The 27,890-nt window shown below is 56.4% G+C and overlaps 3 protein-coding genes across 4 annotated transcripts; 2 read left to right on the plus strand and 1 right to left on the minus strand.

Annotated features, from left to right (window-relative positions):
• Nucleotides 1–2,493: 2,493 nt before the first annotated feature.
• Nucleotides 2,494–12,353, plus strand: E4F1 (E4F transcription factor 1). 2 transcript variants are annotated; one of them, XM_063099519.1, is made up of 14 exons: nt 2,494–2,647; nt 5,066–5,220; nt 6,271–6,376; nt 8,755–8,954; nt 9,033–9,153; nt 9,246–9,398; nt 9,520–9,689; nt 10,069–10,278; nt 10,554–10,662; nt 10,795–11,012; nt 11,226–11,424; nt 11,502–11,644; nt 11,717–11,779; nt 11,861–12,353. In XM_063099519.1, exons 1-14 carry the CDS (start codon nt 2,494–2,496, stop codon nt 12,215–12,217), a joined length of 2,358 nt encoding a protein of 785 aa, XP_062955589.1. In that variant the 3' UTR covers nt 12,218–12,353. The 2 variants fall into 2 exon arrangements, with proteins under 2 accessions (XP_062955589.1, XP_062955590.1); XM_063099520.1 differs by having other exon boundaries at nt 10,557–10,662.
• A 487-nt stretch (nt 12,354–12,840) lies between these two features.
• On the plus strand, nt 12,841–16,034 carry DNASE1L2 (deoxyribonuclease 1 like 2). Its single transcript, XM_063100810.1, has 7 exons — nt 12,841–13,226; nt 13,453–13,613; nt 13,703–13,791; nt 13,885–13,968; nt 14,050–14,338; nt 14,459–14,710; nt 15,158–16,034. The coding sequence occupies exons 2-7, from the start codon at nt 13,470–13,472 to the stop codon at nt 15,209–15,211; spliced, it is 912 nt and encodes a 303-aa protein (XP_062956880.1). The 5' UTR covers nt 12,841–13,226; nt 13,453–13,469; the 3' UTR covers nt 15,212–16,034.
• A 229-nt stretch (nt 16,035–16,263) lies between these two features.
• Nucleotides 16,264–27,252, minus strand: ECI1 (enoyl-CoA delta isomerase 1). The gene is made up of 7 exons (XM_063100304.1): nt 27,187–27,252; nt 26,978–27,091; nt 20,737–20,864; nt 19,679–19,825; nt 18,546–18,667; nt 18,265–18,443; nt 16,264–16,993 (listed from the first exon to the last, which is right to left on the minus strand). The coding sequence occupies exons 1-7, from the start codon at nt 27,236–27,238 to the stop codon at nt 16,827–16,829; spliced, it is 909 nt and encodes a 302-aa protein (XP_062956374.1). The 5' UTR covers nt 27,239–27,252; the 3' UTR covers nt 16,264–16,826.
• Nucleotides 27,253–27,890: the final 638 nt, after the last annotated feature.

The raw sequence follows: 27,890 nt of genomic DNA on the forward strand, positions 1-27,890 counted from the left end.
TGCTTTTTTCTGGCTCCTAGGGAGTAACCGAGCAGGAGCCGTGGCCTGGCCCCTGACAACTCCATCCAGCAGGCTCTCTGTCTCCCCTGGGCCAGCTTTTCCTTATGTCCACCCACACCCAGGCTGTCCTCTGCCTTCAAAATCATTTCCCTCTCCACTCCTATGGATGCTGGCTTCTCCGTCACTCTTCTGCACATCCTCAAAGGAGCTCTGGGCTTGCCTCCCCCCTGGCATCACCTCACCCCACTGCCTCTTGGTCCTTCCCACCCAGAAGCCCCCCAGATCCCTCGTGCTCCAGAAGTCCCAACCTGCTCTTCCTACCATTTTCCCCTCTCAGAGACCATCCATACTGGATCCCAGCAGTTTCCTGAGCCACCTCTGCAGGGGCCCTGAGGTCCTTTTTCTGAGCAGCAGAGGGGTCCTTCTGACTGTCATTCCCACTGCTTAAAACCCTGCAGTGGAGAGTGACCCATCTGCAGAAAAAAGCCAGCTTACTACCCCAACCTGACTACAGATGACCCTACCTGTTTCTCACACATCCCAGCTCCCACCAGGCCTAAGGTCCCCAGTTTCCCAGCTCGGCAACCCCAACATGGAGACAATCTCTGCTCAGCGCCCTTCCCAGGGCAGAGCTACCTACTCCCTGCTGAGGAACATGATGAGCTTCTGGGCCCCATATCTGTGTTCCATCCTCCTTGGAGACTGGCCTTGCTAGAGGGGATTGGGTCTGATTCACATGAGTTCCTAGCATCCAGCATCCAGTTGGTCCCCAGGGAAAAACTGAGCTGGTAGGGCAAGCCCTGTGGGTTCCCAGTCCATGGCTCTGGACAGACCTGGGTGAGAGTCTCAGGTTTGGCCCTGGGCAAATTTCTTATCAGTTCTGTGCCTCAAGTTTTCTCATCTTCAAAATGAGAATGACTGGTATCTTAAATGAGTCAATCCTATAAAATGCTTACTTTCAAAGAGCTAATTAAATATTACCTTATTTAAAAAAAAAAAGGAACTTGTATATGGGTGTTCAGAGTAAAACTATTCACAATAGCCAAAAAGGTGGAAACAACTCAGATGTGATGAATGAATGAATAAAATATGGTTCATCTACACACTGGAATATTACCCAGTCATAAAAAGGAATGAAGCACTGACATGCACTACAACATGGATGAACCTTGGAAACAGGCTCAGTGAAAGAAGCCAGATGCAAAAGACCATATATAGTATGATTCCATTTATATGATATGTCCAGAATAGATAAATCCGTACAGACAGAAGGTAGATTGGTAGTTTCCATGGCCAGGGGATGGGAAGGAGAATGGGGAATGACTGCTTAATGGGTACGGGTTTCTTTTTGGGATGATGGAAACGTTCTGGTGCTAGATAATGGTGATGGTTGTACAGCATTGTGAATGTTCTAAATGTCATTAGTGGTAAATTTTGTGTGTATTTATCACAATTTAATATATATGCATGGCTTTGCAAAGTGCCTATGCGCCATCTGCTACGGTTTGAATGTCTCCCCCAAGCTCATGTTGGAACCCTAATATAGTATTTGAAAGATGGGGCCTTTTTTTTTTTTTTTTCCTCTGTCCGTAAAAGATGGGGCCTTTGACAGGTGATTGTATAGTGTGGACTGTGCCCATTATCCATTCACGGATTGATGGGTTATCAGGGAGTGGACTGATGGCTTTATAGGCAGAACAAGTGAGCACTAAAAACGCTTTTGCCATTCTCGCCATGTGATAATCTGCTTCTCCTAGGGACTCTGAAGAGTTCCTCTCAGGAAGAAGGCACTCACCAGATATGGCCCCTGGACTTGGACTTCCCAGCCTCCAAAACTGTAAGAAATAAATTTCATTTTCTTATAAGTTACCCAGTTTCAGGTATTCTGTAATAAGCAGTAGCAAACGGACTAATACGCCATTCTGACTCGGGTTCTTCTCCCGTGACTACGGTAATCGTCAAGAGGGAGAGAAGGACGGCGGCGAGACCACACCCCTGGTCCGAGCCCTGGGAACCGTAGCCCGGATTCGAGCTCGGTTTCCGGAGGAATCTAGTCAGGTTGCGCCTCCCAGCCCTCCTACCCTTCCCCTCCCCTTGGCTCTCAAGTCCCGGTGCAGCGCCCAACCCAGCCCCAGCCTCTAGGGGGCTCACTCTCAGGTTGGTTCCCTTCCAGCCCCGCCCCAACCTCGGTTCCCCGGTTCCCCGGACGCGTCCAGCCACGCCCACCCCGCAGGCCCTCCCTGACCCCGCCCCCCATCGCTTTGCTTCACCGTAGCCACGCCCCCCGCCATATCTCTGCTCTCTGCGAGCCGGGCCCCTCCTCCGCGGGCCTAGGCCAGACGCCTCCCCCCGCCTCGCCTCGCCGCCTGTCCGTCAACCCTTCTTTGGCACCGCCCCGCCCTCTCTCCTCGTTCCCTCTTGCTGGCCTAGGCGCGGCCCGTTGTTATGACGACATGGTCGTAAATCCGCCATCTTCCTGCGGCGCGTTGCGACATGGAGGGCGCGATGGCAGTGCGGGTGACGGCCGCTCATACGGCAGAAGCCCGGGCCGAAGCCGGGCGGGAAGTGGGCGAGGGCGGGGTTGCGGCGGCAGCGGCCTTGGCTCCCGGAGGCTTTCTTGGCCTCCCGGCGCCCTTCAGCGAGGAAGGTAATGGGGCCTGACAGGGCCGGGCGCGGCCGGGCGGGGGCGGCTCAGCAGGGCCAGCGGGGGCCCCGGCGGCCTGAGGTGCGGGCGCGACCTACCTTCCCAGACCCCGGCTCCTCGCGGATCCCACGGGGCCCCACGAGGCCCCTGACCGCGCTGCACGAGCCCCCAGCCTCACTCGACGCCTCCGGGCCGTCCCGAGGCTCCGTCACCCTGTGGGCCCCGGGGCGCGTTCACAGATACTCATGGTGCCCACGGGTGCCCTTCGCAGCGCCGCCGCCGCCGGCCCCGCCCCTTCTGGGCCCCTCCCGCTGCACCTGCCGGGATACGAGGACGGGCCGGGTGGGGCTGCAGGCTGCAAGATCCTGGGCGGGGCGTCGGGGCCCGGGCTCTGACTCCGGGCCAGTCCGTGGGAGGCGGCAGAGCCCAATGGAGGAGAACCGGGGCCCTGCAGCCGGCGCGGGCTCCATCCCAGACCTGCCACTTTCCAGCTCTTTGATCCTGGGCAGGTGACCACACCTCTCTGAGCGTCCACTTTCCCTTACAAAATTGGGGCGCCTGCTACTGGTGATAATGTACCAGGCACTTACCAGCATTGGCTTTTTCATCCTGAGACCAATCATGAGAAGTGGATGCTATTATCACCATTATTATTACTGTTCCCGTTCTGGGGATGAAGCAGATTGAGGTGCAGAGATGTGAAAGTGACCGGGTCACCCAGTTAGTAAGTAGCAAGAACTGGATCAGATCTGAGTTTTGCTGCCTTATAGGAGGACAGTAAGAATTAAAATAGAGTGTGGGCTGGCCGGTATGCTTAGTGGGTTAGAGTGGGGTGTTGTAACACCAAAGTCAGGGGTTCAGATCCCCATACTGGCCAGCCACCAATAAAATAGAAATAAAAAAAATAAAATAAGATGTGTATTAAAGCACTGAGCACAGTGTCAGTGAGACACTAAGGGCTCATTCACGGGTCACTGATGGCTTTTGGAGACACAGCTTGGGTCTTGGGAGCTTGTCCCATGAGGCTGTAGATTGGATCAGACATGGAGTTAGCTAGTGACCTTATGGGGAGAGGAGGTCTGTCTTTGTCCCCACAGGATTCATTATCTCTGTACATTTTTCCTTGCCCCTTCTTATTCCAGCTTGGAGAGGGGCAGTACCACTATGGGCAGTGACAACCTGGAGAAGGCTCCTTTTGGAGGCTGCTGTGCCCTGCGGGGCCTGCCCATGGCCCTGTCTCAGTGTGCAGTGGGCTGGGTGTGTCCTCTTCTGGGGTGGGGGCTTCCTTCAGTAGCAATACCCTGGTGCCAAGTCAGACATGGTGGGCATGGTGGGAAGATTACGAGGGTGGTGGGCACCTCAGTGCTTGTTTTGTGACTGAGCCATCTGGAGGAGACCATCCTCTGTCAGATGGCTCTCTGCAGGTGAGCTGTAGCTGTGGTTTGGCCTTTTATGTGCTTATTCATTCAACAAATGTTGATGAGGCTCCTTCCATGCACCAGGCCTGGGTTTGACCTTGATGTGGTGAGAACTGGCAGACTTTTACAGAAGCGGAAGGAACTCCTCCCTGTCCCTTTGTGCAAACAGCAGGGCATCTGGAGGAGATGCTCAGGTTCAGCTTTTGGCCCCCACATTCAGCAGCTGGGTGACCTTGAGCCTCAAGTCATTTTCTAGGACAGGAATAGTTATCTCCATTTCCCCAGGGTGTTGGTACTGACATCCGCAGTGAGGTGCCTGGCACACAGTAGGGAGTCAGTGAACATGAAGTCTCTCCTGCAGGACCTGGGGCAGGCATGGTGATGGTGAATTGTTCAGGTGTGGTGGCCCTGGGGTGTGGAGGCCCTCTGGAAAGTTCCACCCTTGGTGTTTACATCTGAGCGGAGATGCTACCTATAGGGGACTGAAGAAGCACCAAGGCAGTGAGAAAAGAGTGGCCACGGTTCAGGGCCCTGCTCTCATGGTGTGTGCCAAGGGCTGGCCTCTCAGCCAGAGCCCTGTGGGTCTCGGCTTGCTGAGACTCATACCTGACACAGATAAGGAAATGGATCTAGAAATGGTCATCGAGGTGCCCAAGGGACATTCAAACCCCAACGGTCTTAGATCCTAGTCCCCACTGTTTCCAAACTGGCTTGGGTGAATCCGTCGCCTTCCAGTGCCAGTCTCCCCTCGTTGCTGAAGTGGGGCTATGGGCACGACAGCCTCAGTGGATCCTTGCAGTCTTGGCTTGTGGTCAGGACCATCTGCTGCTGGATGCTGGTTTCCCTGGGGTGGGCCTTGCTTCTGCAGGCCTCCAGAGGATGGGGGTTTCGTGCTGGGGTTGCCTAGCCTTGGGCCCCCTGAGTGGTAAGTTTGGGCTGGGGCTGGAGAGAAAGCTGGATGAGGCTGGTTGGCCAGGACCCACTGACTGCAGGCTCATTGCAGATGAGGACGATGTGCACAGATGCGGCCGCTGCCAGGCAGAGTTCACGGCCTTGGAGGACTTTGTTCAGCACAAGATTCAGAAGGCCTGCCAGCGGACCCCTCAGGAGGCCCTGCCTGCCACCCCTGCCACTGCCGCCACATTGCTGGGCCAGGAGGTGAGCCCCCATCCCACTGCCACCACACACACACACTACTCTCCCTGGGCTCACCTGGCAGGAGGAGGAGGCAGGACAGACCTGTACAGCTGGTTCCTGGTGACATCGGGGTGGGCAGAGGGCAGGCTTCTGGCCATGGGCGAGGGAGGGTCTGGGCTGTGCCACTGCAAGCCTGGCGGCTCTCTGGGGTTTCCCTGATGGCCTAGGGTGGCCAAAGCCCGCACAGTTGGGGGACTGGGGTCCCTCCTTTCTTAGAGTCTGAGGGTCTCTCTAGGCTCGAGGGTATAATGATGGCTCTTGTCTTTTTGGCTAGTTTCCTGTCCTGTGCATGTAGTTTCTGGGGATCCACAAACAAAGCATAGCCCTGTGGGTCCTGCCACCTTGTCATAAAAATGGACAACTTTGTGGAGCCTCCATGACATGTGTGGGGCTGTGCACACACAGTCTTATTAAACCCATGGCACCCCTGCTGGGTGGGAGCTCTGTCATCCTCATTGTACAGAGTCAGGAAATGAGGCTCAGAGACAAGTCAGTGAACTCAAGCCACCGGCAGGGAGTGGCCCAGATGACATTGGGACCTGGGTCTTCTCACTCTGACCCTGTGCCCTTTACCTGCCCCCTCCCAGAGGTGCACTCTCCTCCCTGAAGGCCCCCAGTGCCACACTTCTGGAGCCCTTTCCTCTGACCTCCTGGCTGGGCCTGGCGGGTATGGGTGCTAGAGGCCATCGCAGCTTTATTCCAGGGTTGCTGGTCACGACGCACAGGTGCTCAGTCTCTGCCTCCAGCCTGTGGTGGCCAGAATCATTGGAGTGATGGAGCTGAACCCCTGGCCCTGGGTTTGAGAGGCCAGGCTGGGAGCTAGGCTCAGAGCAGTGGTCCTGTGGGGAAAGACAAGCCCCCACCCCAGCCGTCCTGTGGTATCTGGGCCCAGGCCTGTGCTCTCTAAGCCCACTCCTCCACAGCTTTATGCCAAGGGAGCCCAGGCCTTGTCTCTGGGAACTCTGGAGCCCACAGATACATCTCCTGTTGTCCCCTGTCCCCCATTGGTAGGTGGTGCCGGCAGCGGCAGGCCCAGAGGAGCCCATCACCGTGGCCCACATTGTGGTGGAGGCAGCCTCTCTGGCCGCAGACATCAGCCACACGCCTGATCTTGTTGGTAAGCCAGGCATGGCCATGGGTGGTAGGCTAGCTGTCCACGCGTCATTGACTGGCTAGCTGTACATGGTCAGGGCCGGAGGCTGGGGGACCTCTGCTGCCTGCACCCTCCATTCTCCCAAGAGCAAGAGCTGGCCAAGAGGGGCTGAGGCCTCATGTGAGCCTTCCCAGGGGAGGGCCTGTGGGAGGAGGGAGTATCGGGCCTGCCAGGAAAGGGGAACCTGAGCCTTTCTTGCTGCATCCACAGTGGCTGGGGCAGCCCTGGGGTGCACCCAGGCGTCGGGGGGTCTTCAGCATGTGCATAACCATGAACTGGTTGCTTTCTCCTTCGTGGTTTCCCAGTCTGTCTCTGCCCTAGTCCTCCTGGAATGTTCCCCAGTTCTCTACCATCCTCTGGTTTCTGCTGTGTCCCTAGGCAGCATCCACTGAGCGCAACCCCCAGCATGGCCCACCCACCCCAGCAGTCAGCTTGAGAGGGTCAGTGTGGGCTGGATGGGGTGCCACCTGCTGCTCCAGCTGGGCCCGATGTGCTGCCTGACCTTGGCCTTCATCTCCCTAGTGCATGCTGACATGGCGTGGGGGTGGCAATCCATCCCTGTCCTGATTTCATGTGGCTTTTATAAGCATGTGCTGCCAGGCCTCTTTGATGGCTATTTTTTAAGTTGAAGTATATTGCTGATGTGTGGTGGGAGGGGGGTGTTGAGAGGACTGGATTGGGTCAAGCTCTTGTTACTCAGAGGCAGGTGAGCGTGCAGGGGTCATTCGAAGTGCAAGCAGGGTCTTGAGTGGGTAGAGGGAGCTGGGGGCTGTTTCAGAGGCAGGAATGAGGGGCAGGTGTCTGGGTGCCAGGGATTGGAAGCCAGGAAGGGAATGGCTGCCAACTGGGGTGCCTGCTGGGCAGGGGCTAAGGGAGGTGGATGAGTGGGCAGCTGGACAGGAAGTGGGTTGGAGCAACAGATAGAACTTGTCCTTGGGAAGCCCTGGGGACTGGCTGGGGTAGGAAGAGGGAGTGGAGGAGACGTGGCGGAAGCCAGCCTCGTGCTTGCGAAGGGAGCCTCTGAGTAGGTTGCTCTCCCCAGGCGGTGGCTGGGACACCTGTCATGGTTTCTGTGCTGTTCCCCCTGACTTTCCTGCCACAGAGACACCTGTGGCCACTCAGGGATAGGAATGTTGTCATGTGGGAGGTGGGGCATGCTTTGGCTCTGGCGTGGCATTTGGTTTCTGGGGTGGGTGGCGTCATTTGGGAATACATGTTCCCTGAGTGTTGGTGGCACCTCCAGGCCCTGGGCCTCTGGCTAGCCAGGCCCTTCACACACACTCTGGCCTCCAGCAGTTCCAAGCCTTCAGCTGGGCATGGTGGCCCCTCATTGTGCCTCAGGGGGTCCTCTCTGGACACCCCTGCCTCACTTGCATGGGGTGGCTGGATACCCTTCTGCTGGCCGTCATGCCTCCTCTTAGAAACAGACTTGTGCTTCCTCTCTGACCTTTGTGTTTCCCCCTTAAGTCCTTGCCTGTCAGAGGCCTCTGTCCTGAAAGATCACTTCTGTGGCGTCAAGCATGGTAGCTTGGGCCGGGCGAGAGATGCCCTTAATTGTTTGTGAGTCACGGTACTTTCGTTCCATTTCAAGAGAATGCCTCGTCAAAACAAGATGCCAGCCAGACTTAGATGGTTTCTAAGAAGTGGTTTCACAGCTGTTTCTCACGCGTCATTTTTATGAGCAGCAAACATGGATTGTGTTTACAGCCTGGCTTAGAGCATTGTCAGATTTCCTCAACACCCCATGAGAAGTGCAAAAGCCCAACTTCCTTTCCTCAGACTGTCCCATGTGTTTAGGGAGTGTTCATTCTTCCAGGCCCAGCACCCCCAGTCTGCCAGGGGACCGGGCTCTGGCCAGGCCTGCTTATCCTCCTGCCAGCAGCCCAGCTAGTGGTTAACCCCCAGAGCATTCCCTCTTGATGTTGTTGGGAGCCAGGGCAGTGAGCAGGACAGGTGGCAGTGAGCTGGGCTGGCCTGTCCGGTCTTTGCACCTGGGTACCTGGGCACCATGTTGCCAGGATCCGCGTGTCCTCTTGGTTCAGGGAATGGGGTGTCTGTGCTCATGGTGGGTTTCCCCACTGGACACATTCCAGGGATCCTGGAGCTCCTCCAGGCAGCTGCACAGAGTCAGAGGGGTGTGTCCCCCACCCTTTCAGCCTGACCTTGGGGCCTCTGTGTTGAGTCTCCTGAGTGCCAGTTGGATCCTGGGCCTGGCCCAGAGCAGCAGGTCCCACGACCTGGGACTAGAGGGGGCTCTGGACAGTCTCCTGGGAAAGGATCCTCCCCCAGGTGGCAGGGCCTGCGGTGGGCCCTGGGGCTTAGGCTGACCTGCCTCTCCTCAGACGGTGGGCACATCAAAGAAGTCATCGTGGCTGCTGAAGCGGAGCCGGTGGACAACGAGACAGCAGAGGCTCTGGGCAGCCCCAGCCGGCAGGGGCAGGGGCTCGGGCACACTGGGGAGGGCGAGCAGGCCCAGGTCAAGCTGCTGGTGAACAAGGACGGCCGCTATGTGTGCATGCTGTGCCACAAGACCTTCAAGACGGTGAGCCCGGGCCACGGGCTGCCCAGCTTCCCCGCCCCTGCCCAGGGTTATGCGCTGAACCTTGTACTTCCCCCACAGGGCAGCATCCTCAAGGCACACATGGTCACCCACAGCAGCCGCAAGGACCATGAGTGCAAGCTGTGTGGGGCCTCCTTCCGGACCAAGGGCTCGCTCATCCGGCACCATAGGCGGCACACGGGTGAGCCGGCGTGGCCGTGAGGCGGCTGGTGCCTGCCTTCCCTGCCAGCAGGGCATCGGTTCTGCCCGGGGCTGACTCCGCTTTCTCCGCAGACGAGCGCCCGTATAAGTGTGCCAAGTGTGGGAAGAGCTTCCGGGAGTCGGGTGCACTGACCCGGCACCTCAAGTCTCTTACCCCATGCACAGAAAAAATCCGCTTCAGCATGAGCAAGGACGTGGCTGTCAGCAAAGAGGACACGCCTGCAGGTCAGAGTGGTGGTGTGGCTGCCTGGGTCCTCGGGTCTGCTGTTCTGGCCTTGGCTGTCGGCCTGGGTGCCGCTGGTGGCAGGGGGTGATCTTCAAGGACTCACTCGGCTCTGCCTTAAAGGGTCCGGCACCTCCACCATGGGGACAGTTACGTCATCATCAGTGACAGGCGAGCCCATGGAAACATCACCCGTGATTCATCTGGTGACAGATGCCAAAGGCACCGTCATCCATGAAGTCCATGTCCAGATGCAGGAGCTGCCCCTGGGCATGAAAGCCCTGGCCCCAGAGGTGGGGGCAGGCTGGTGGAGACCTGTAGGGGCTGCTCTGTCCTCTGCCCATTCAGCACCAGGCTCTGTTCTGGGTGCTGGCTCTAGCAGGAAGAGAGCAGACTGGGTGCCACCTGGAGCTCAGTCCGGCCGCAGGGGAGGCAGGAGGTGGGGGCAGGGGAGCTCGGCAGTAAATAGCATGCCAGAGGGTGGGAAGGGTGCTGGAGCTGGGGTGCGGCAGGTGAGGGCTGGGCTTCACCCAGGAAGAGCACGTCCCCGAGTGAAGGTGGGCACAAAGGTCCCCTGGTGCACTTGGCCCAGCACAGGTCTGCTGGTGGGATGGGGGCGGGTGGATGCTATTTGCAGGCTGCCTGGCCAGCCTCCCTCTGCCTCCCCTGCAGCCCTCAGGCCCTGAGGAGCTTCCCTGTCCTGGCGAGGGCAGCCGTGAGAACCTGCTGCACCAGGCCATGCAGAACTCTGGCATTGTCCTCGAGCGGGTCGCTGGGGAGGACGGTGCCCTGGAGCCAGCCCCTCCTGCAAGGTCCAGTCCCCAGCCCCTGGGAGAGGGAGCCCCGGAACTGCCACTGCTGGAGGTGGAGCAGATGGAGACAGTATGTGCCTGTGATGCCAGCGTGCCCTTTCCCATGCTCTTTCCCAGGGGCCAGACCCTGGTGCCCATCACCATGCAGTCCTGGGCTGCCAGCCCCCTTGCTTTCCCTGTGGCAGAGAGTGGCATTGCTTTCTGCAGTGACTTTGTCCACTGATCTGTTTGCTGCCTTCCCTGGGGCCATGAGGGAGCTCATCAGGGTGGGGTCTGTGGTCTTGTCCTCAGTACATCTGGGCACAGCCTGCAGTGGGTGCTGGAGACTCGCCTGTGGTCCCCCAGCAGGTGGCCAGTGAGGCCTCAGCTGTGCCCAGGACTCACCCGTGCCCTCAGTGCAGTGAGACCTTCCCAACAGCAGCCACCCTGGAGGCCCACAAGAGGGGCCATGCAGGTGGGTGGCCAGTAAGGGCCCATGGGCAGCCAGGGTGGCTTGTGGGTGGCCAGGGTGGCCTGTGCAGGGGCAGTGGGTGGCCAAATGGGCCCACGGGTGGTGGGCCTGGCTTGACATTGCCTGGGGCCACAGGGCCGAGGCCGTTCACCTGTATGCAGTGTGGCAAGGCCTTCCCCAAGGCCTACCTGCTCAAGAAGCACCAGGAGGTGCATGTGCACGAGCGCCGCTTCCGCTGCGGCGACTGTGGGAAGCTGTACAAGACCATCGCCCACGTGCGTGGCCACCGGCGTGTCCACTCGGACGAGCGGCCCTACCCTTGCCCCCAGTGTGGCAAGCGCTACAAGACCAAGGTGCCTGCCCCCATCTCCATCCTTGGGCTACCCAGCCCTGGGCCCAGATGCGCCCCATGTTCCCTGCCCCTGCCCCTGCCCTCCGTCTTCATCCCTCTCCCCTGCAACCTGCTTAGTCTTAGCCCAGCCCCTCACTCAGACCCAGAGGTGGGTGGGGACAGCCGTGGTCTGTGTGGTTTTGGTCAGTCTGGCCCTGATGGTGGGTCTCCACAGAACGCCCAGCAGGTGCACTTCCGGACACACCTGGAGGAGAAGCCACACGTGTGCCAGTTCTGTGGCCGAGGCTTCCGGGAGAAGGGCTCGCTGGTGCGGCACCTGCGGCACCACACGGGCGAGAAGCCCTTCAAGTGCTACAAGTGCGGCCGCGGTTTCGCCGAGCATGGCACGCTCAACCGGCACCTGCGCACCAAAGGTCTGGGCTAGTGGGTGGAGGGGAGAGCCTAGGGGGAGGGCATCACCCAGCCCTGACTGAGCTCCCCGCACTGGCAGGGGGCTGCCTGCTGGAGGTGGAGGAATTGCTGGTGTCAGAGGAGAGCCCTGCGGCGGCTGCCACCGTCCTTACGGAGGACCCACACACCGTGTTGGTGGAGTTCTCATCCGTGGTGGCTGACACCCAGGAGTATATCATCGAGGTGGGTGTGGGGCTGGTGGGGCTGGGATGGGGCTCAGGGATGGCCAAGGCTGACCTCTGACTGTCTGCCCAGGCCACTGCAGATGATGCAGAGACCAGTGAAGCCACGGAGATCATTGAGGGCACTCAGACGGAGGTGAGGGGCTGGGTGAAGGCGGGGAGGGGCAGCCTGGCTCTGTCGCGCAGCCCCTTGGGCTGAGCTGTGAGCCCCCCACAGGTGGACAGCCACATCATGAAGGTGGTGCGGCAGATCGTGCACCAGGCCAGTGCTGGGCACCAGATCATTGTGCAGAATGTGACCGTGGACCAGGAGGCAGGGCTGGGGCCGGAGGCAGCTGCCACTGACACCATCACCATTGCCACCCCTGAGAGCCTGACGGAGCAGGTGGCCATGACGCTGGCCTCGGCCATCAGCGAGGGCACCGTGCTTGCAGCCCGCACAGGTGCAAATGGTGCCGAACAGGCCACTGTGACCATGGTTTCATCAGAGGACATTGAGATCCTGGAGCATGCGGGCGAGCTGGTCATTGCCTCGCCAGAGGGCCAGCTCGAGGTGCAGACTGTCATCGTCTAGCACGGGGGCCTGTGGGTCACAGTTGGGCTGGGGCAGGGGCTGGACTGCTGAAGATAAGAAGGCACAGAATTCAGGCGTCCAGAAGACATGGGGGAGTGTACATACGCAGTTTTTTGTTTCTTTACAATAAAACATGGAAACCTGCAGCTTTTGATGTTGAGGCATGGGCAGCCTCAAGGGTTCCCCTGGCCACACCCGCCTTTCCAGGTCACCCTCTCATCTTGTGCCTGGCCACCCCGCCCAGGGATTCTGTCAGCCCTGGCGGCGCCTTGGTGGCGCGTGGGTGTTGCTGGCATGTTGACAGGCAGCCTCCTGCCAGCTGGAGCTGTGACCCCAGTGTCCTGGTCCTGCTGGGGTGGGTGGGTGAAGGTGCTGCTTCCCAGCATGCAACCCTGGGGCTGTAGCAGGGTGTCCACTGATGAGGCATGGGGACTGTGGCTGGGAGATCCAGGAGCCTTGGGTTGGGCTGAGCAGCCTCAGCCTTTTACCCCAAGGTAAGGACAGGTGTGGGAGCAGTAGAAGTGCTGGGCCTGGGATGGGGTTGGTCTTTCCCGATTTCTGCTTTAGTTTTCCTGAGGGGATGCAGCTCAGGAGGCAGATTCTGGGTGACCTAGTTCCTGAGGGGCGGGGACATGGCTGACCCTCTGTCCCAGTCCTGATGCTGCCCTTGGGGGGGCTGCTGGGGTTTCTGGAGCAGTTCTGGACAGGCCTGCGCACCAGAGCTTCCTTAGGCAGATCCCCTGCCCCTTGCTTTTGGGGTCTCTGGGTACGGGTACAGGAGCCAGGAGTCCCAGCATCCAGCTCCACTGTGGGGGCGGGGCCCAGCGCTGCGGGGCCCCTCCCTGGACCAGGGCCTCAAATACCCGCCCCTGCCTTGGCACCAAGCTGCTGCCTGGTGGACCGAGTCCCTGCAGTCCTTCCTGTGCTGCCACACGCTGCCAGCCTGGACCCAGGATCCCCACTTGGACTGGGACCGTGAGCCTCTGGTACCGCCCCAACCACATCCCAGGTGAGTCTCGGGGCTGGGTTGAGTTGGGGGCTGGATGGAAACCGGGTCCCTCTATTCAAGCCTCAGTTTCCCCACTGGGAAAACTGCCATGGGCCGAGTGCCCGGTGCACCACCCTGGGGAGAACTAGAGAGCGCAGGGGAGGATGCGCCTCCACCCCGGCCTGCACTGGGCAGTAGAGCTGGCGGCGGGGCGGCGAGGCTCATGCGGGCCGCCTCTCGCTCCCAGCCCGCCCGCTCAGCGCCATGGGCGGGCCCCGGGCCCTGCTGGCGGCGATCTGGGCTCTGGGGGCCTCCGGGGCTGCGGCCCTACGCATAGGAGCTTTCAACATCCAGAGCTTCGGCGACAGCAAAGTGTCGGAACCGGCTTGCGGCAGCATCATCTCACAGGTGAGGCCGGAAGCCAGGGGTGCGGCCACAGCTGCGCTCCGCGGGTGAATCGGCTGCGCATGACCCGCACCTGCCGGTTCCTCCCCTAGATCCTGGCCGGCTATGATGTCGCGCTGGTGCAGGAGGTGCGAGACCCGGACCTGAGCGCCGTCTCCGCGCTCATGGAGCAGATCAACAGGTGTGGGGGGCAGGCCTCGCGTCGCGATCCCCGGCCAGGATCCCAGGCCTCGGTGCGGTGCCTTGACCCCCGGGCTGGCCCGTGTCTCCACAGCATGTCCAAGCACGAATACAGCTTTGTGAGCAGCGAGCCCCTGGGTCGGGACCAGTACAAAGAAATGTACTTGTTCATCTACAGGTGAGGGGGCCGGTCTCAGGGAGGGGACGTGCGGAGCCAGAGGGGGCCGGCTCATCGCGACCACCCGCCCTCTGCTTCCAGGAAGGACGTGGTGTCGGTCGTGGACACGTACCAGTACCCAGACCCCGAGGACGCCTTCAGCCGCGAACCTTTCGTGGTCAGGTTCTCCGTCCCTAGCTCCGGTGAGGCTGGCCCCGCCCCGCCAGCGGCCCCGCCCCCGCCTCGCCCCCCGCGCCTGACAACCCCTCCTCCCGCAGCCACCAAGGAGCTGGTGCTGATCCCGCTGCACGCGGCGCCGCACCACGCCGTGGCGGAGATCGACGCACTCTACGATGTGTACCTGGACGTGATCGACAAGTGGGGCACCGACGTAAGCCCCACCCCATCGGCCCCGGGGTCCCCGGAGGCGCACCCCGGGGGCTGGGTCATCCCAGGCAGGGCTGGGTGGCTGCTCCGGCAGGGCTCAGACCCGGCTTCCTGCGCCCTTCAGGACATGCTGTTCCTGGGCGACTTCAACGCCGACTGCAGCTACGTGCGGGAGCAGGACTGGGCCGCCATACGCCTGCGCAGCAGCGAGGTCTTCAAGTGGCTCATCCCGGACAGTGCTGACACCACAGTGGGCAACTCGGACTGCGCCTACGACCGCATCGTGGTGTGTGGCGCCCGTCTACGCAGGAACCTGAAACCCCAGTCGGCCGCTGTGCACAACTTCCAGCAGGAGTTCGGCCTAGACCAGACCCAGGCGAGTGTGGGGCGGTGCCGGGCCCTGGGGTCCCCGGCCCACTCTGGCACACGCGGGCGGGAGGGGCCAGCAAACTGCGGCCCGACCTCAGCTTCCTTGCAGTGGCTTACACCTGGCCCTCACCCTCCCGCACTGGTGCTTACAGCCCAGCGTCCCTAGAGAGGCAGTCCCTGCAAGTGGACCCGTTCCGGGGAGGCAGGACGAGATGCCTATCCAGGCCTCTACCTCTCCTACACATGCCAGTCATGGGCCCAACCTGCACCCTGGCCCCTGACCACCCACAGACAGCAGTCCTTTCCCAGGCCCCAGGGCCCCCTCCTGCAGATGCAGTGGCTTGTAGACACCCAGTGGGCCCCATCCCCGTGGGGGGGCAGTTTTCCAAGGTGGAGTGAGAGGGAGGACAGGTTGCCCAGCAGGATCCCTGAGGCCCCACCCCTCTCCCTGCAGGCTCTTGCCATCAGCGACCACTTTCCCGTGGAGGTGACCCTCAAGTCCCACTGACAGCCCTGAGGCCTGGCCAGGACATGACACCTGCAGACTGGTCCTGAGGAATGGCCCTACAGTGGCTCCTTCAGGGTGGCAGGCCATCCCCCAGTGAGGCCGCAGGGCTAGGTCAGCTGGGCATGGACAAGTGGCCATGGACACGTTACTGGATCACTTGGAGCCTCAGTTTCCTTCCCCATAAGATGGGCTGACACCACCTATCTCATAGGGGTGTTGTGAGGAGTTCCCTCGAGGGGCAGTCAGCACAGGGCCCGGCACTGCCGTACTCAAATAAACAGGCTGCTGGCAGCCAGGCCCACACACACGTCAGCTCCATGGCCTTTGTGTCCTTTCTTAGGACTCAGCCCTTCTGGGGCACAAGCTTTGGCCCTGTAGCCCAGTGAGTCCAGAGTCTCAGCTCCCTTAGGAGACAGGCATGGCCTGGCCTGCCCATCTCATGTCCTAGTGGGGATTGGACACCCCCAGACCATGCTGGCCCTGGAAAGCAGCTTGGGGAAACACCATCGTTGTGTAAACTGTAAGTGCTTCCAAGAATGTGTACTGTGAGTGCAGCTGGGACAGTCACACTGCTGACACACCAGGCCAGCTTCCTGGGCCCCAGTGGATTTCGGAACAGGTCTCCCATCCTGCAACCCCCATTCCTGGATCTTGCAGGGACCCTCTGGCACTCGTCTGTATGAGAGGCCCACTATTACCCAAGCGCTGTCCAGGTGGCTCTCCTGGGATGTCTGGGGAGCCCCATAGCAGTGGATGGGCTGGATTCCTCTCTCAGCCCAGGCAGATGGCTTGGGGCTAAGGTCCAGCCCAGAGAATTACACATCTTGCCGTGGTACAGCCTTGAGATGGTGCCTGCCTGTGTCACTTCCTCTTCAGGAGCCCTGAGCTGGGCAGGGATGGAGGAGGACAGGGTCTCTGTTCCCCGGGTGAACATCACTTTGGGATCACGAACAAACTGTCCTGTGGGTATGCCTGGTAACTGACAGAGGCCTGATGAGGTTTCCGGTTTTTGAAATACCTCATGTTTGGCAGGATTTGGGAACTAGCCTGAATTGTATAGGAGGATAAACCTTTATTTCAAGGGTTTGGACAAATTCAGTTCTTGCAAAACCTTTCTAAAAGATTTAGGACCCTGATAGCATAGTAAGTCATGCTTCCATCATCTCTCTCTGAATCGCCACCATCCACTCCCTCCATCCAAATGAATAAGCTTGGTGGCCACAGGGCTTTTCTCCGGGGCTCCTGCATGGGTCGTCTGGCCAGAGATTTCCTGGTCTCATGCTGCCAGCAAGCAAGCAGCCCTGAGATGGGATGGGACCCAAGGACTTTATTCACGATTCTGCTTTGGCAAAGGAGGCCCTCAGTGGTGACCATGCCAAGGTCCAGAATGGTCCCATCTGCCCCTCAACAACTACCTTTGCCTGACCGCCAGTGGGTTGGGTGGGGCGGGGCTCTGGGACCAGGGTTACAGGGAATAGGATCTTCCACCTAAGATCAGCCAAACAAAGAGCTGAAAGTACATTTAAATTGAGAAATACCTTGTTTAAAACTCCCTCGGGACCAGAGGGGACCCAGAGAGCATACATGGCTAAAAACCTCCACAGCAGCCTAGCCTTTAGCTTTTCTTTTGTTTGAGATTTTTTAAGTACATCTGCAGGGACTTCTGGATGGAGTCTCTGGAGATAAAGCTGACGAAGTTCTGGATGTCTGCATCGCGCTGCTTGATGAGATGGTCCACCGTGGCCTTCCGCATCATGGTCTTGGTCAGCTGTCGAGCGTGGTCTAAAAAACATGGGGCCCACCTGTGAAACCCACATTCAGAGATATTGGGATCATTCCCTGCTTTTCTATGAGGGTCACACAGAAACGCTGGTAGAGAACTTAGAAAATACAGATAAGCAAAGAGACGAAAATGAAAATCACCGGTCACCACTGCCCACCAGTTTCTTTTAAAAACATATAGGATACTGCAAAAATTGTTTTTTTAAGGTGTCATTTTCACTCAATTATATTATCGAGAATATTTTCCGTGTCACTAAATATTGTTTTATAGCATAACTAATGGCTGCTACGTATTCAGTCACTTGTCTGTATCAGGTTGGCAAACCTGGCTCTCCAAGGCCCTTAATCTAGGAGTGGTTGTTACGTTTTTAAATAGTTAAAAAAAAAAAATCAAAAGAAGGATAATCTTTTGTGACATGTGAAAATTATGTGAAACTCAAATTTCAGAGTCCCTAAGGTTTTAGTGGAACACAGGCATGCTCATTAGTTTACATGTTTATTCTCTATGGCACTTTTGTGCTACGGTGGCACAACTGTTGACCTACAAAGCTGACAACCTATCTGGCTCTTTATCTCTTTACAGACAAAGTTGCAGCTCCCTGGTCTATTTCATCATTGATAGAACCAGCCCTATTTCTATAAACACACAAGCAGGTTTCCAATTGTCTTTGTAGTGGGTTGAATACTGGACCCCAAAAAGATATGTCCAACTCATGACCAGCCCTCTAGAAACTGGATGTGCCTTTATTTGGAAAAAGAATTTCTGCACCTGTAATTAGGTTAAGATGAGATCACCTTGGATTTAGTGTAGGCCCTGAATCCAATGGAAGGTATACTTAGGCGGTAGAGGGAGTTTGCGACACAGACACACAGGAGAGGAGGCACAGAAGGATGGAGGCAGAAATTGGAGCCATGCGGCCACAAGCCAAGGAAAACCTGGAGCCACCAGAGGCAAGGAAGGGTCTTCCCCTAGAGCCTCTGGAGAGGGTGTGGCCCTGCCAACACCTTGATCTTGGACCTATGGTCTCTAGAACTATGAGAATAAACTTCTGTGGTCTCAGCCACCCAGTCTGTGGCACTTGTTACGGCAGCTCCAGGACACTAATACAGCCTGCTACTGTGAACAGTCTTGTGCACACACATGACTTTCAGAGAATGTTTCCGTGTGAGAACTTTCTGGTCTCACCAGGATCATCAGGTTGGGGGTTGCGGGGGACGCTTCTCTCTGGCACCAGTACCCACAGCTGCCAGCCTCTCCCCTGGCTCCTCACCTGGAATAGCCATCCACTGGGCCATCACTGAGAGTGCCGTGCTCTGCACCTGGTCCTCGGGCACCACCTGGTCCACCATGCCCACCTGGAGGGCCTCTGCTGGCGAGAAGAGCAGCCCCAGCTGCAGGGCACGTTCTGCGGCTCGATGCCCAATGGTGTTCACCAGGGTGTCTTTGAACCTGGAACACAGACACCCACTCACCTTGGGGCTCTAGGGCTACCGGGTGTGTCTGTTCAGCCCAGGGACAAGTGCTGAGTGTGGGTGCTGCCTCTGGCCTTACCAGAAGGGGGCGACGATGCCCAGCAGGGTCTCGTTCATTCCTATGACATGCTTGGGGTTGTCAGCCAGGACCCGGTAGTCGCAGGAGAGGGACATCAAGCAGCCTGCAGCAGGGGAGGCTCCCTGCAGAGAGAAGCATGACTGTCTGGGCTCTGGAGGTGCTCCTGCTGGTCCCAATCGCATTGCAGAGGGCCACGGTCCAAGAACACCCAAGGAAGGGCCTGCAGTTGGGCATGAGCTTTCGGGTACGCCCAGCCCCCAGGGTGCTGCACCCATGCTATATGGCTGGGTGTGTGCAATGGGGAAAAGGACAGGGAAGGAACAGGCTCCCCCACAGCTCAGCAGTGGGGGCTTGGGGGGATCAGGCTTGCCCACTGGCCAGGGGCCCCTGTGACAGGACTGTCAGCTCTTGGGGGCCAGAAAAATCACTCTTTCCTTAACCCTCTGGTTGGGGTGGCAAGATGCTTTTCCTTTTATAGCTTTTGTCTGATGCTAAAACACCAAACAGCATTTAGCTGGAGCTGTTGTTTCATGTTACCACATCAGCAGCCAACCCACCAGGATGTCTCAGGAACCCCAAACTCACACTGTGTCCTCACTCCATGCACCCCACCACCCCAGTGATGGCAGGTCGAGTCTCCTTTATTCCAGGTCCCCATGTCCTGTCTGTTGCCACCGAACCCCAAGGCTTCCAGCTCTCTCTCACACCATCCCCGCCCTCCAACTGGCCTAACCTCGGTTGTCACACCCACCTCCTCGGAGCACACTGGTTCCTGAGGCTGAGCCCTCCTCCCTTGCCTTCCCCAGGTCCAGCCAGAGTGATATTTCCAAAATGTGTATCTGATCACCCACTCACCCCCTGGCACAGCCCCTCGTGGGGCTGGTGCTGACCACGGGCCCGAGTCCCCCCAACTGGTTCTCTTCTTTGCCTGTTGGTCTGGCATAGGCCGTTACCCACCCCTCAGCACTGTCACACTTGGCTATAATGGCTCACTTACCTGGGCACATCTGGTCTTGGGGTCCCCCAACTGCCACCTCCCCTGAGAGGTTCTGAAGGCTGAACCGGTGTCTGAACCCACCCCCTGCAGCTGCCCCCACAGGCCAGCGAGGCCCCTTGGGAGTGGGGACACTCACATTGATGGCAGCAACCAGCACCAGGTTGGAAAGGTAGAGCTGCAGCCACAGCTCCTGCACAGCCTTCCAGTACTCGGCGTAGTGCGCCAGGTTCCTGCCGCACATCTCCATCAGGTCCAGGCCAGCCGAGAAGACGCCAGGGCAGTCCTGGGGGAGTGGCTGGGGTCATGCTCAAGGCAGCAGCATGCTGTCGCCCAGGGGCCCAGAGCTGGCAGTGCCAGGGACTCAGCTTACCCCTTCTCCCCCAGACCCAGTTTTTCTCTAGTTCCCAGAACGTTCTTCCTTTTCCAGATTCAAACTGGAAAAGACGTACGTGCAGGGTCAGAGCAGGGGCCCTATGCCTGCTGGAGGGAAGCAGGCACAGATGAGCCCCAGTCACGTCCCCCAGGCCTCTGAGGATGGCCTCGTCCTCCTCTCCTCAGCTACTGCACGTCCTCCTCCCTCCTGGGCCTGAAAGACGCCGCTCACTGCCCCTTCCTGAGCTTGGTAATAACACCATTCCCATGGATGCCAGCACATGGGGGTAACACTGAGGTTCCCCTCAAGAGCTCACATGGAAGAGTTTGCCCTCTGAGCACTTGGCCTTAAGACTGGGTCAAAGAAGAATGGAGAGCATGGCTTTTGGGACCAGCATCATTAATGAGACTGGCTGGGGGCACCCAGGGCCCCAGGAACACACCACCAAGTTTGCACGGGGTCTGCCTTTTATGAATTAGCGTGGGCTCAAGGTCACGCCTGCAAAAAGTTCACTCTCCCTCACTTGATTCTGGCCCAGGTTGCTGAGCGCCAACGGCTCTCTCTCTCCAGGGTTCACTCTGACACCTGCACTGCCTGGGCCGGAGACTGGTCTGCCCAAGGCATGCTGCTGGCAAAATCAAGGCACCCGGCAGGCCACATCAGCCTACGCTCCCTGGAAGTCCCTCATGGTGGCACCCAGCATGGCAGGTGCTGCCTGGTTATTCCAGGCCATGAGACGGATGCACCAACTTTTCTCAGTGAGGTAACAGTTGACACTTTGATCAGAGACTCGGGCCTGGGGGAGCTAAGTTAGCACCCACCGAGGTCAGCACGACGCCCCGGAAGCTCTTGTCATTCTGCAGCTTCTCCAGGCTGATGATGAGCTCTGTGAGAAACTCCAAGCTGAGGCTGTTCACTGGGGGGTTCTTGAATTTCATCACAGCCACCCCTAATTTAAAGAACGGGGAAGAGGAGGCTCACACCTAGCACTGGAAAAGCACCCAACCAGCCTGTGTGGAGGATATTGACATTAATAGATAGAAATAAAGCACATGTATTTCACAGGTCTTTAGCTTAGCAGAACCACAGTCCTTAGTTTTTCGCAGGGCCAAAGCCCTGTAGTTTAAGGAATAGCCCAACTTTTTAGAAATACACATAGAAATACTAAGATTGGGAAAAACTAGAAAACTTTCACAGGACTGAATTCCTTGTTATTGGTAAAAAAAAAAAAAAAAAAAATTGAAACCCAGCAAAAGTGACTGCTATGGGGGCAGTTACCCTTGATGCAGCTAAACCTAAATGATGGGAAAGTATGTGAGCTACAAGCTTCAAGGTTACTCTGCTAGTTAGTTCCACATCTTGCCTTCAGCTGTTTCTTTGAGTTTCTTAGGGTTGCCATAGTGATTATCTCATTGTTTCTTTTATATGTCACATAGCTTACTTTTATGACTCTTTTTGATGGTAAATTGCTTGAACTATTTTTTTTTTCTTCAAAAGATCAGTGGTATGGGGATCTTAAACCTTGACTTGGTGTTGTCAGCACCATACTCTCCCATGTGAGCCACTGGCCAGCGCTTGCTTGAGCTATTTTGAGCTATTTTTAAGTTACACCTGCTTTAATGAAAATTGTCATGTAGACAGTTTGTTTATGTTTTCACCATGATTGATTAACCACCTGCGTTTTTTCTGTAACTTTCTTGCCAGTGCAATAAAAATGAGGAGAAAACCTGACTTGGGGTTACTCCTGGGATCTTTCTCTCTTGAAGGAATTTCCCCTGGGTTTAACCCCTTCAGGCCTCTGATTGCTCTGGAGAAATGGGCTTTGAGTAATCCTTTGCATCTCTGTCACCCTGGGAGAGGTGACAAGTCTGCACCCACAACTTGGCCATGGGTAGCTGCATGGTTTTGGTGGGGTTTTTAAAAAAAAATTTTATTTATTTATTTTTTAAAAGATGACCGGAAAGGGGATCTTAACCCTTGACTTGGTGTTGTTAGCACCACGCTCACCCAGTGAGCTAACTGGCCATCCCTATATAGGGATCCGAACCCGTGGCCTTGGTGTTATCAGCACCACACTCTCCTGAGTGAGCCATGGGCTGGCCTTTTTTTTTTTTTTTAATTTTAATTGTTTTGTTTTCTTTTATTCTGGGGCTTTTAAAAATTGAAGTAGGACTGACCAGTTAGATCGGTTGGTTAGAGAGCAGCCTTACAACACCAAGGTCATGGGTTCGAATCCCTGTACTGGTCAGCAGCAAAAAAAAAAAAAAAAGTTTGAAGTGAAATTCACATAACATAAATTAACCATTTTAATAATTTTTGTTGTTGTTGTTGTTGGCTGACCTGTAGAGGGATATGAACCCTGAACCTTGGGGTAAATTAACGGTTTTAAAGTGAACAATTCAGGTCCATTCAGTATATTTACAATGTTGTGCAACTATCACCACTATCTAGTTCCAGAACATTTTCATGGCTCCAAAGGGAAACTCCATACTCATTAGCAGTCAGTCCACATGCCCCTTCCCCAGCCCCTGGCAACCACTAATTCACTTTGTTTCTATGGATCTACCTATTCCGGGCAGTTCATATAAATGGAATCATATGAGGGATCTTCAAACAGGAAATATTTGCATTATCTCTGAATTCTGTTTTTCCATGATCTTTCTGAAGTACCGTTGTATAATGTGTGGTCTTCATGTCTGGCTTCACTTGGCAAGGTTCACACACATTACAGGATGTGTCAGAACTTCATTATTTTTTAAGGTTGAATAAAACTCCACTATATGGATAGACCGCATTTTGTTTATTCATCCACTAATGGACACTTGGGTTGTCCCACGTTTTGGCTGTGTGAACAATATTGTCATGAACATGTGTACAAGTTTGATTTTTTAAAGAAAACACCTGTTTTCAATTCTCTCAGGCAAATACCTAGGAGCAAAAATGCTGGGTCATGTGGTAACTTCTTGAGGACCCACCAGACCACACCGTTGTGGTTTAAATAAGCTTTTCGTAGCAGGAGGGTGTGAGACTCACTGTAGAGCTCCAGCGTGCCCTCATGCTCTTTCAGTTTGCTGCGCTGGCTTCCCACTATATCGACAAGCCTCAAGTCCCCTGGACACTGTCACCAGACCCCCTCAAGGACAAAGGTTCTGAGAGCTGCCTCTGCTCCTTGAGTCTTGGGACAGGGAGAGACATGCCCTAGAGACCTGTGTCTTTTTTAGAAGAGAAAGCAGCCAGATTCCCGTCGGCAGATGCAGCCTGTTCATGTTTGCAGACACGTGATCTCTGAACCCAGTGCAGTGAGCGGAGAGCACCAGTACGCTCTGATCTGCTGCACGGGGGGTGGGAGGCGGGGCAGCCTCCAGCTGAGCGAGGGACCAGCAGGTTTTCTCTCTCTGCCCAGAGCACGGAGGTGTGTACAGCTCACTAAGTTTTTGTTGAGATGGGGAGCATTACAAATGAACTCAGATCAGAAAGGGATAGATTATTTTCCCAGTGTATCCTGATTGAGGTACCTCTCCCCCAGATACGTCAAAGACTATGGTATAAAGTGGAGAGATAATCAATGTTGAGATGACAAGGCCACTGAGGACAAAAGAACAGCAAAAAACCCAGAGAGGCTGCAGCCTGCTCCCAGGGACTGGGGAAAATTAGGAAGAAAAACGAAGAGCAGGATCCACTGGATGATCTCCCCTCAGCTTCACTCCTGTTGTGGGTTGAATTGGGTCACCCTAAAAAGACATGCTGAAGTTCTATCCCCTGGTACCTGTGCATGTGACCTTATTTGGAAATAGGGTCTTTGCAGATATCATTAAGATGTGAGTTAGGGGCCGGCCTTGTGGCTCACTTGGGAGAGTGCGGCGCTGGGAGCGCCAAGGCCGCGGGTTCGGATCCTATATACAGATGGCCGGTGCGCTCACTGGCTGAGCGTGGTGCGGACGACACCAAGCCAAGGGTTGTGATCCCCTTACCGGTCACAAAAAAGAAAAAAAAAAGATGTGAGTTAGGATGAGGTCACACTATTGTAGGGCAGGGCCTTAATTCAATATGACTGGTGACCTGATAAGAGGACAGAGACGCAAGAAGGCCAGGGGAAGCCAGAGGCAGAGATCAGGACAACGCGTCTGTAAGTCAAGGAACGCCAACGATTGCTGGCAGCCCCAGAGGCTGGAAAGTTGGGGAAGGAGCCCCCTTGAGCCTTCAGAGGGAGCGTGGCCCTGCTGACACCTTGGTTTTGGACTTTTGGCCTCCAGAGCTGAGGATACATTTCTATTGTTTAAGCCCATTTGTGGCACTTTGTAACAGCAGCCCAAGGACACTAATGCAGTCACCGCCTTCTTCAGCCCCTTCTTCACCTCCTAGCAGGAGCCAGCAGCCCTGCAGGTTTGTTCCAGTGACGTCCTCGTCTCTGAGGATGTGGCCTGCACCTGCACTGGGACGTGCTGGCTGTTCAGGCCAGCCCACCTGCTGATGGTTGGGTGTGGCCCCTCCCAGACGCCCCCTGACCTAGGGGAAGCCCCACCTTCATTCGGACGTGGTTCTTTGACCGGGATTTGATTTCAGTTAGAAGCAAAGTTTTCTCTCAAAATTAAAATCTATCCTGTAACCCAATGCAACGCTGTCTGGCTGTGTCACAGGCCCTCTGGGCAAAGACTGAGCCCCTCTTCACCCTCTGGCCCAAGCCTCAAGGACGCCTGAGGCGGGTTGGAGGTTGCTTGCTGCTGATGGGGCAATGGGCTGGACCTCATAAGCACAGCTAGCTGATCACCACAGCTGTCTGTCACTCTCCCAGTCCCTCACCACCACTCTCACGCCTGCTTCACGCTGTACTTGGTCAGGATGTTCAATTCCTCCCCGTCCCTTTTTTGCAGTAGCAAGACCCGTGTCCCTGTGCAGGCAAGTGATGGCCTCAGTTTCTTGAGTTAGTGAGAAAAGTCTAAGAAACAGATGTGCAAGGAGAAACACCCGAAGGGGGGACTCTGGCTCACGCTGTTTAAGGACAGAACATCGGGGGTCAGTGTTCTTAAACTCTCCTTGGTCCACCCGTTCACCTGCCAGCAGCAAACAGGAGGGACAAGAGCCTTGCCCTCGTGACACTGTGGTTGCAGGCCTGCTGGCTCAGGCCATCTGTTCTTGCATCCTGCCCAAGTGCAGACCCCCAGGGCTTCAGAAACCTCACCATTCATTTAGGAGCATTTCCCTGGTGAAGACCTCAGAAGTCTCTGGATTGTCAACACAAACCGTTCTTTGGGAATGAGAACTACGTCTTGACAGCAAATGGGCTCTTTTGGGAACTTTGCTTTTTAAGGTAGAGGTAGCCATTACCCGGCTACAGACATGCACAAGGCATACATATAAGAAACAAGCAATCTAAACTTCTAGAGATGAGCTCCCCAAACTTGGTGTGGAGGGAAGTTTTTGAAATCTGATCCTGAAGTTTGGTAGAATCAAGGACACTGGGGGAAAGGTAAAGAGGCCAAAGGTGAACAGGAGTTACTAAGGCTAATCTGGATGAATTTTGGCTATCACAAGGTAATTCCTGGCACAGGGCGGCAACCGGACACATCCTTCCTGAACAAAATGTTGGAGTCTAAAATCAGCTTCAATGCAGCACTTAAACAAAAACGTTTTCAGAGCACATTTGCTCCATTACTTTATCCAAGCCTTGCGCTGCCCTGAGTATAAACAGATCTCAGTATTTCCACTTCACAACACCTGGCTTTTCTCTGATACAAGTAGTGGAAACAGAAAAAACCGGCTTTCTGATCCCAGACCCTACTTTCTACCACACCGCGCCACTGGAGTTAGCAAGTTCTTACACGGTGGAACGGGGAAGCACTTAAGTAAAAAATTATTTCACCAATACTTTTTTTTACTGTATTCAAAGGGTCTTCAAAAAGTTCACGGAAAGACTCGTTTTTTCTTCCAATTCTATTTTTCCATGAACTTTCTGAAGTGCCTTTGTGTGTGTATGTGTATAGATTCTGGTAAAATATACATAACAAAATTTACCATTCTAGCCATTTTTAAGTTACAATCCAGGGGCATAAGTACATTCACAATGTGCAGTCACCACTACTCAGCCCAATAATTAAAAATGTTTTTGCACTTTCTGAGATATATTCAAATCTGTCACAGAAATGACCCTTTCAAAAACTCGTGTTTTTTGTCAGACTCATAGTTGAGCCTAAACCCAAAGCTCCTCATCACCTCACACAGGTAGTCCCCAACCAGAGAAGGCTGAACCAGGTTTGGAGGCACAGGGAGGCTGGTGCCCTGGTGCTGTCCCAGCCTTGCACAGTGTGTGTTGGTGGCGGGGGGGGGGGGGGGGGGGGGGGGGGTAGAGGAGGGCTGGGGCGGCAAGTCTGTCTGGAGAGGAGGAGAGCTTTCTCCAGGACCCGCAGCAGGGCCCGCAGCTTGAAAGGTTGAGGCCTAGAGCTGGCAGGACAGGGACAGCATGTTCCAAATGTGAACTTTGCCAGTCTCCGACCCCAAGCCTTCTGGGGATCCAGCTCTGACCTCCTCTCTGGAGGGAAAGCACGGGTTTTTCTTTCAGAAATGCTTTTCCTATTCGCTCTGGAGAGTTTTACAAGGTGTTCCGATGGCGATGGGTTGGAAAGTGGGGGTTAGGAATGATTCCCATGTGCTCATGGCTTTAATGAGCAAAATACTTGCTGGATTCTGTGCTACCTGGGAGTGTTAAAAATTAAAATATCTTATTCCCAAATACTTCCAATTATATTCAATTTCCAACTGAATAGTTTGGATAACGACGTCTGCCAAACTTTAAAAACAGGAACGTTTTTATCTTCATCATAAACAAAACCCTTTTAAGCCAACCGGTGTAATGACCCTTCGGTTCTGAACAGAAACTGAGTTTAAAACAGGGTTCACACGCTGCTTTTGGAGATTCCACAGCGTTCTCAAGAGTCCGGGCTTCCAGGCTCTGTGCTGGGGAGTCACGGTGTGAATTACCATCGTGCGCAGCCCAGGGACCCCAGGGACCCCACTTCACCTGCGGGGCTGCCGCCCGCCCCCGCGCGCCCCCTGCGCCCCGCGTACCTGTGGCCGGGGCCGGCTCCACCAGCACCCGCTGGCTCGCGAAGCGCCGCAAGCTGTCCCCGCCGCCGGCCGCCGGCCCCGCCCGCCCGAGGGCCGCGGAGGGGATCCGGGTCCCTGGAAGGCAGGGCGGAGGCCTGTTAGCCCGTACCCCCGGCCCTGGCCCCAGTCCCACCCCGGCCCTCCCTCTCCGCCGCCCGGCGGCCACGCACCCGCGCAAAGCAGGGCACGCGCCGGGACGCGCACTCCCGCCGCCAGCGCCATCTTGACTGGGCAGTCCGGGGTAGGGACGCCGCTGTGGCCACGCCTCCAGGGTCGGGGCCCTACCCGCGCCTCCGTCCTCCCAGCCGCTCCTCCCCGTGTGGCCCCTCCCTCCGGGCATGCGTCCTCACCCCAGCCCCAGAAGCAAGAGGAAGTGGTCAGGGAGTGGGCTCTTTGCAGAGACAATAGTAACTAACGTGGTGGCCAGGACAGCCCTTCCCACAACTGGGACAGGACAAGATACCACTGAGCCCCAGGTCCAAGCCAGGATGATGGGTCCCCACCAGGCAAAGATCAAAAACTATAAGGCAGAAGGCTGTGGGGACCCTGGCAAGATCCTCGCTAGGACTCAGTTATCGCAGCACTTGGGCAGGGAAGGCAGTCAGATGACACCACCCCAGAGTACTGAAAACCACACTGGAGGGTGCCTCGAGCAGAGGCAGGGGGCTGCCTGGACTGAGACCCTGCCTCGTGCCCCTCTGGGGAGGAGGAATCAGAGATGGCAGTTTAGCCACAGCATGGCGGGTGGCTAAGAATGGACCCCCCACCTTGCCCATCAGAGCACTAAGTGCACAAAAGCTGGACAACGCCCTCCAAGGCAAGGCTGGGGGCAACAGGTCCCTCACTGCTGTGGGACTGCAGTGGCACCTCTTAG

Source organism: Cynocephalus volans, chromosome 6 (genome assembly GCF_027409185.1).
Source record: "Cynocephalus volans isolate mCynVol1 chromosome 6, mCynVol1.pri, whole genome shotgun sequence".
Taxonomy (NCBI): domain Eukaryota; kingdom Metazoa; phylum Chordata; class Mammalia; order Dermoptera; family Cynocephalidae; genus Cynocephalus; species Cynocephalus volans.

Bases quoted from the DNA above. Each gene is read 5' to 3' on its own strand.
- E4F1 (XM_063099519.1), top strand. From the start codon at position 2,494: ATGGAGGGCGCGATGGCAGTGCGGGTGACGGCCGCTCATACGGCAGAA. The intron at 9,154-9,245 runs GTGAGCCGGCGT...CTTTCTCCGCAG, and splicing joins GCACCATAGGCGGCACACGG to ACGAGCGCCCGTATAAGTGT. The intron at 11,645-11,716 runs GTGGGTGTGGGG...CTGTCTGCCCAG, and splicing joins CCCAGGAGTATATCATCGAG to GCCACTGCAGATGATGCAGA.
- ECI1 (XM_063100304.1), bottom strand. From the start codon at position 27,238: ATGGCGCTGGCGGCGGGAGTGCGCGTCCCGGCGCGTGCCCTGCTTTGC. The intron at 27,092-27,186 runs GTGCGTGGCCGC...CCTGCCTTCCAG, and splicing joins GCGTGCCCTGCTTTGCGCGG to GGACCCGGATCCCCTCCGCG. The intron at 19,826-20,736 runs GTGGGTGCTAAC...CCACTCCCCCAG, and splicing joins GGGGCGTCGTGCTGACCTCG to GACTGCCCTGGCGTCTTCTC.
- DNASE1L2 (XM_063100810.1), top strand. From the start codon at position 13,470: ATGGGCGGGCCCCGGGCCCTGCTGGCGGCGATCTGGGCTCTGGGGGCC. The intron at 13,969-14,049 runs GTGAGGGGGCCG...CTCTGCTTCCAG, and splicing joins ATGTACTTGTTCATCTACAG to GAAGGACGTGGTGTCGGTCG. The intron at 14,711-15,157 runs GCGAGTGTGGGG...CTCTCCCTGCAG, and splicing joins TCGGCCTAGACCAGACCCAG to GCTCTTGCCATCAGCGACCA.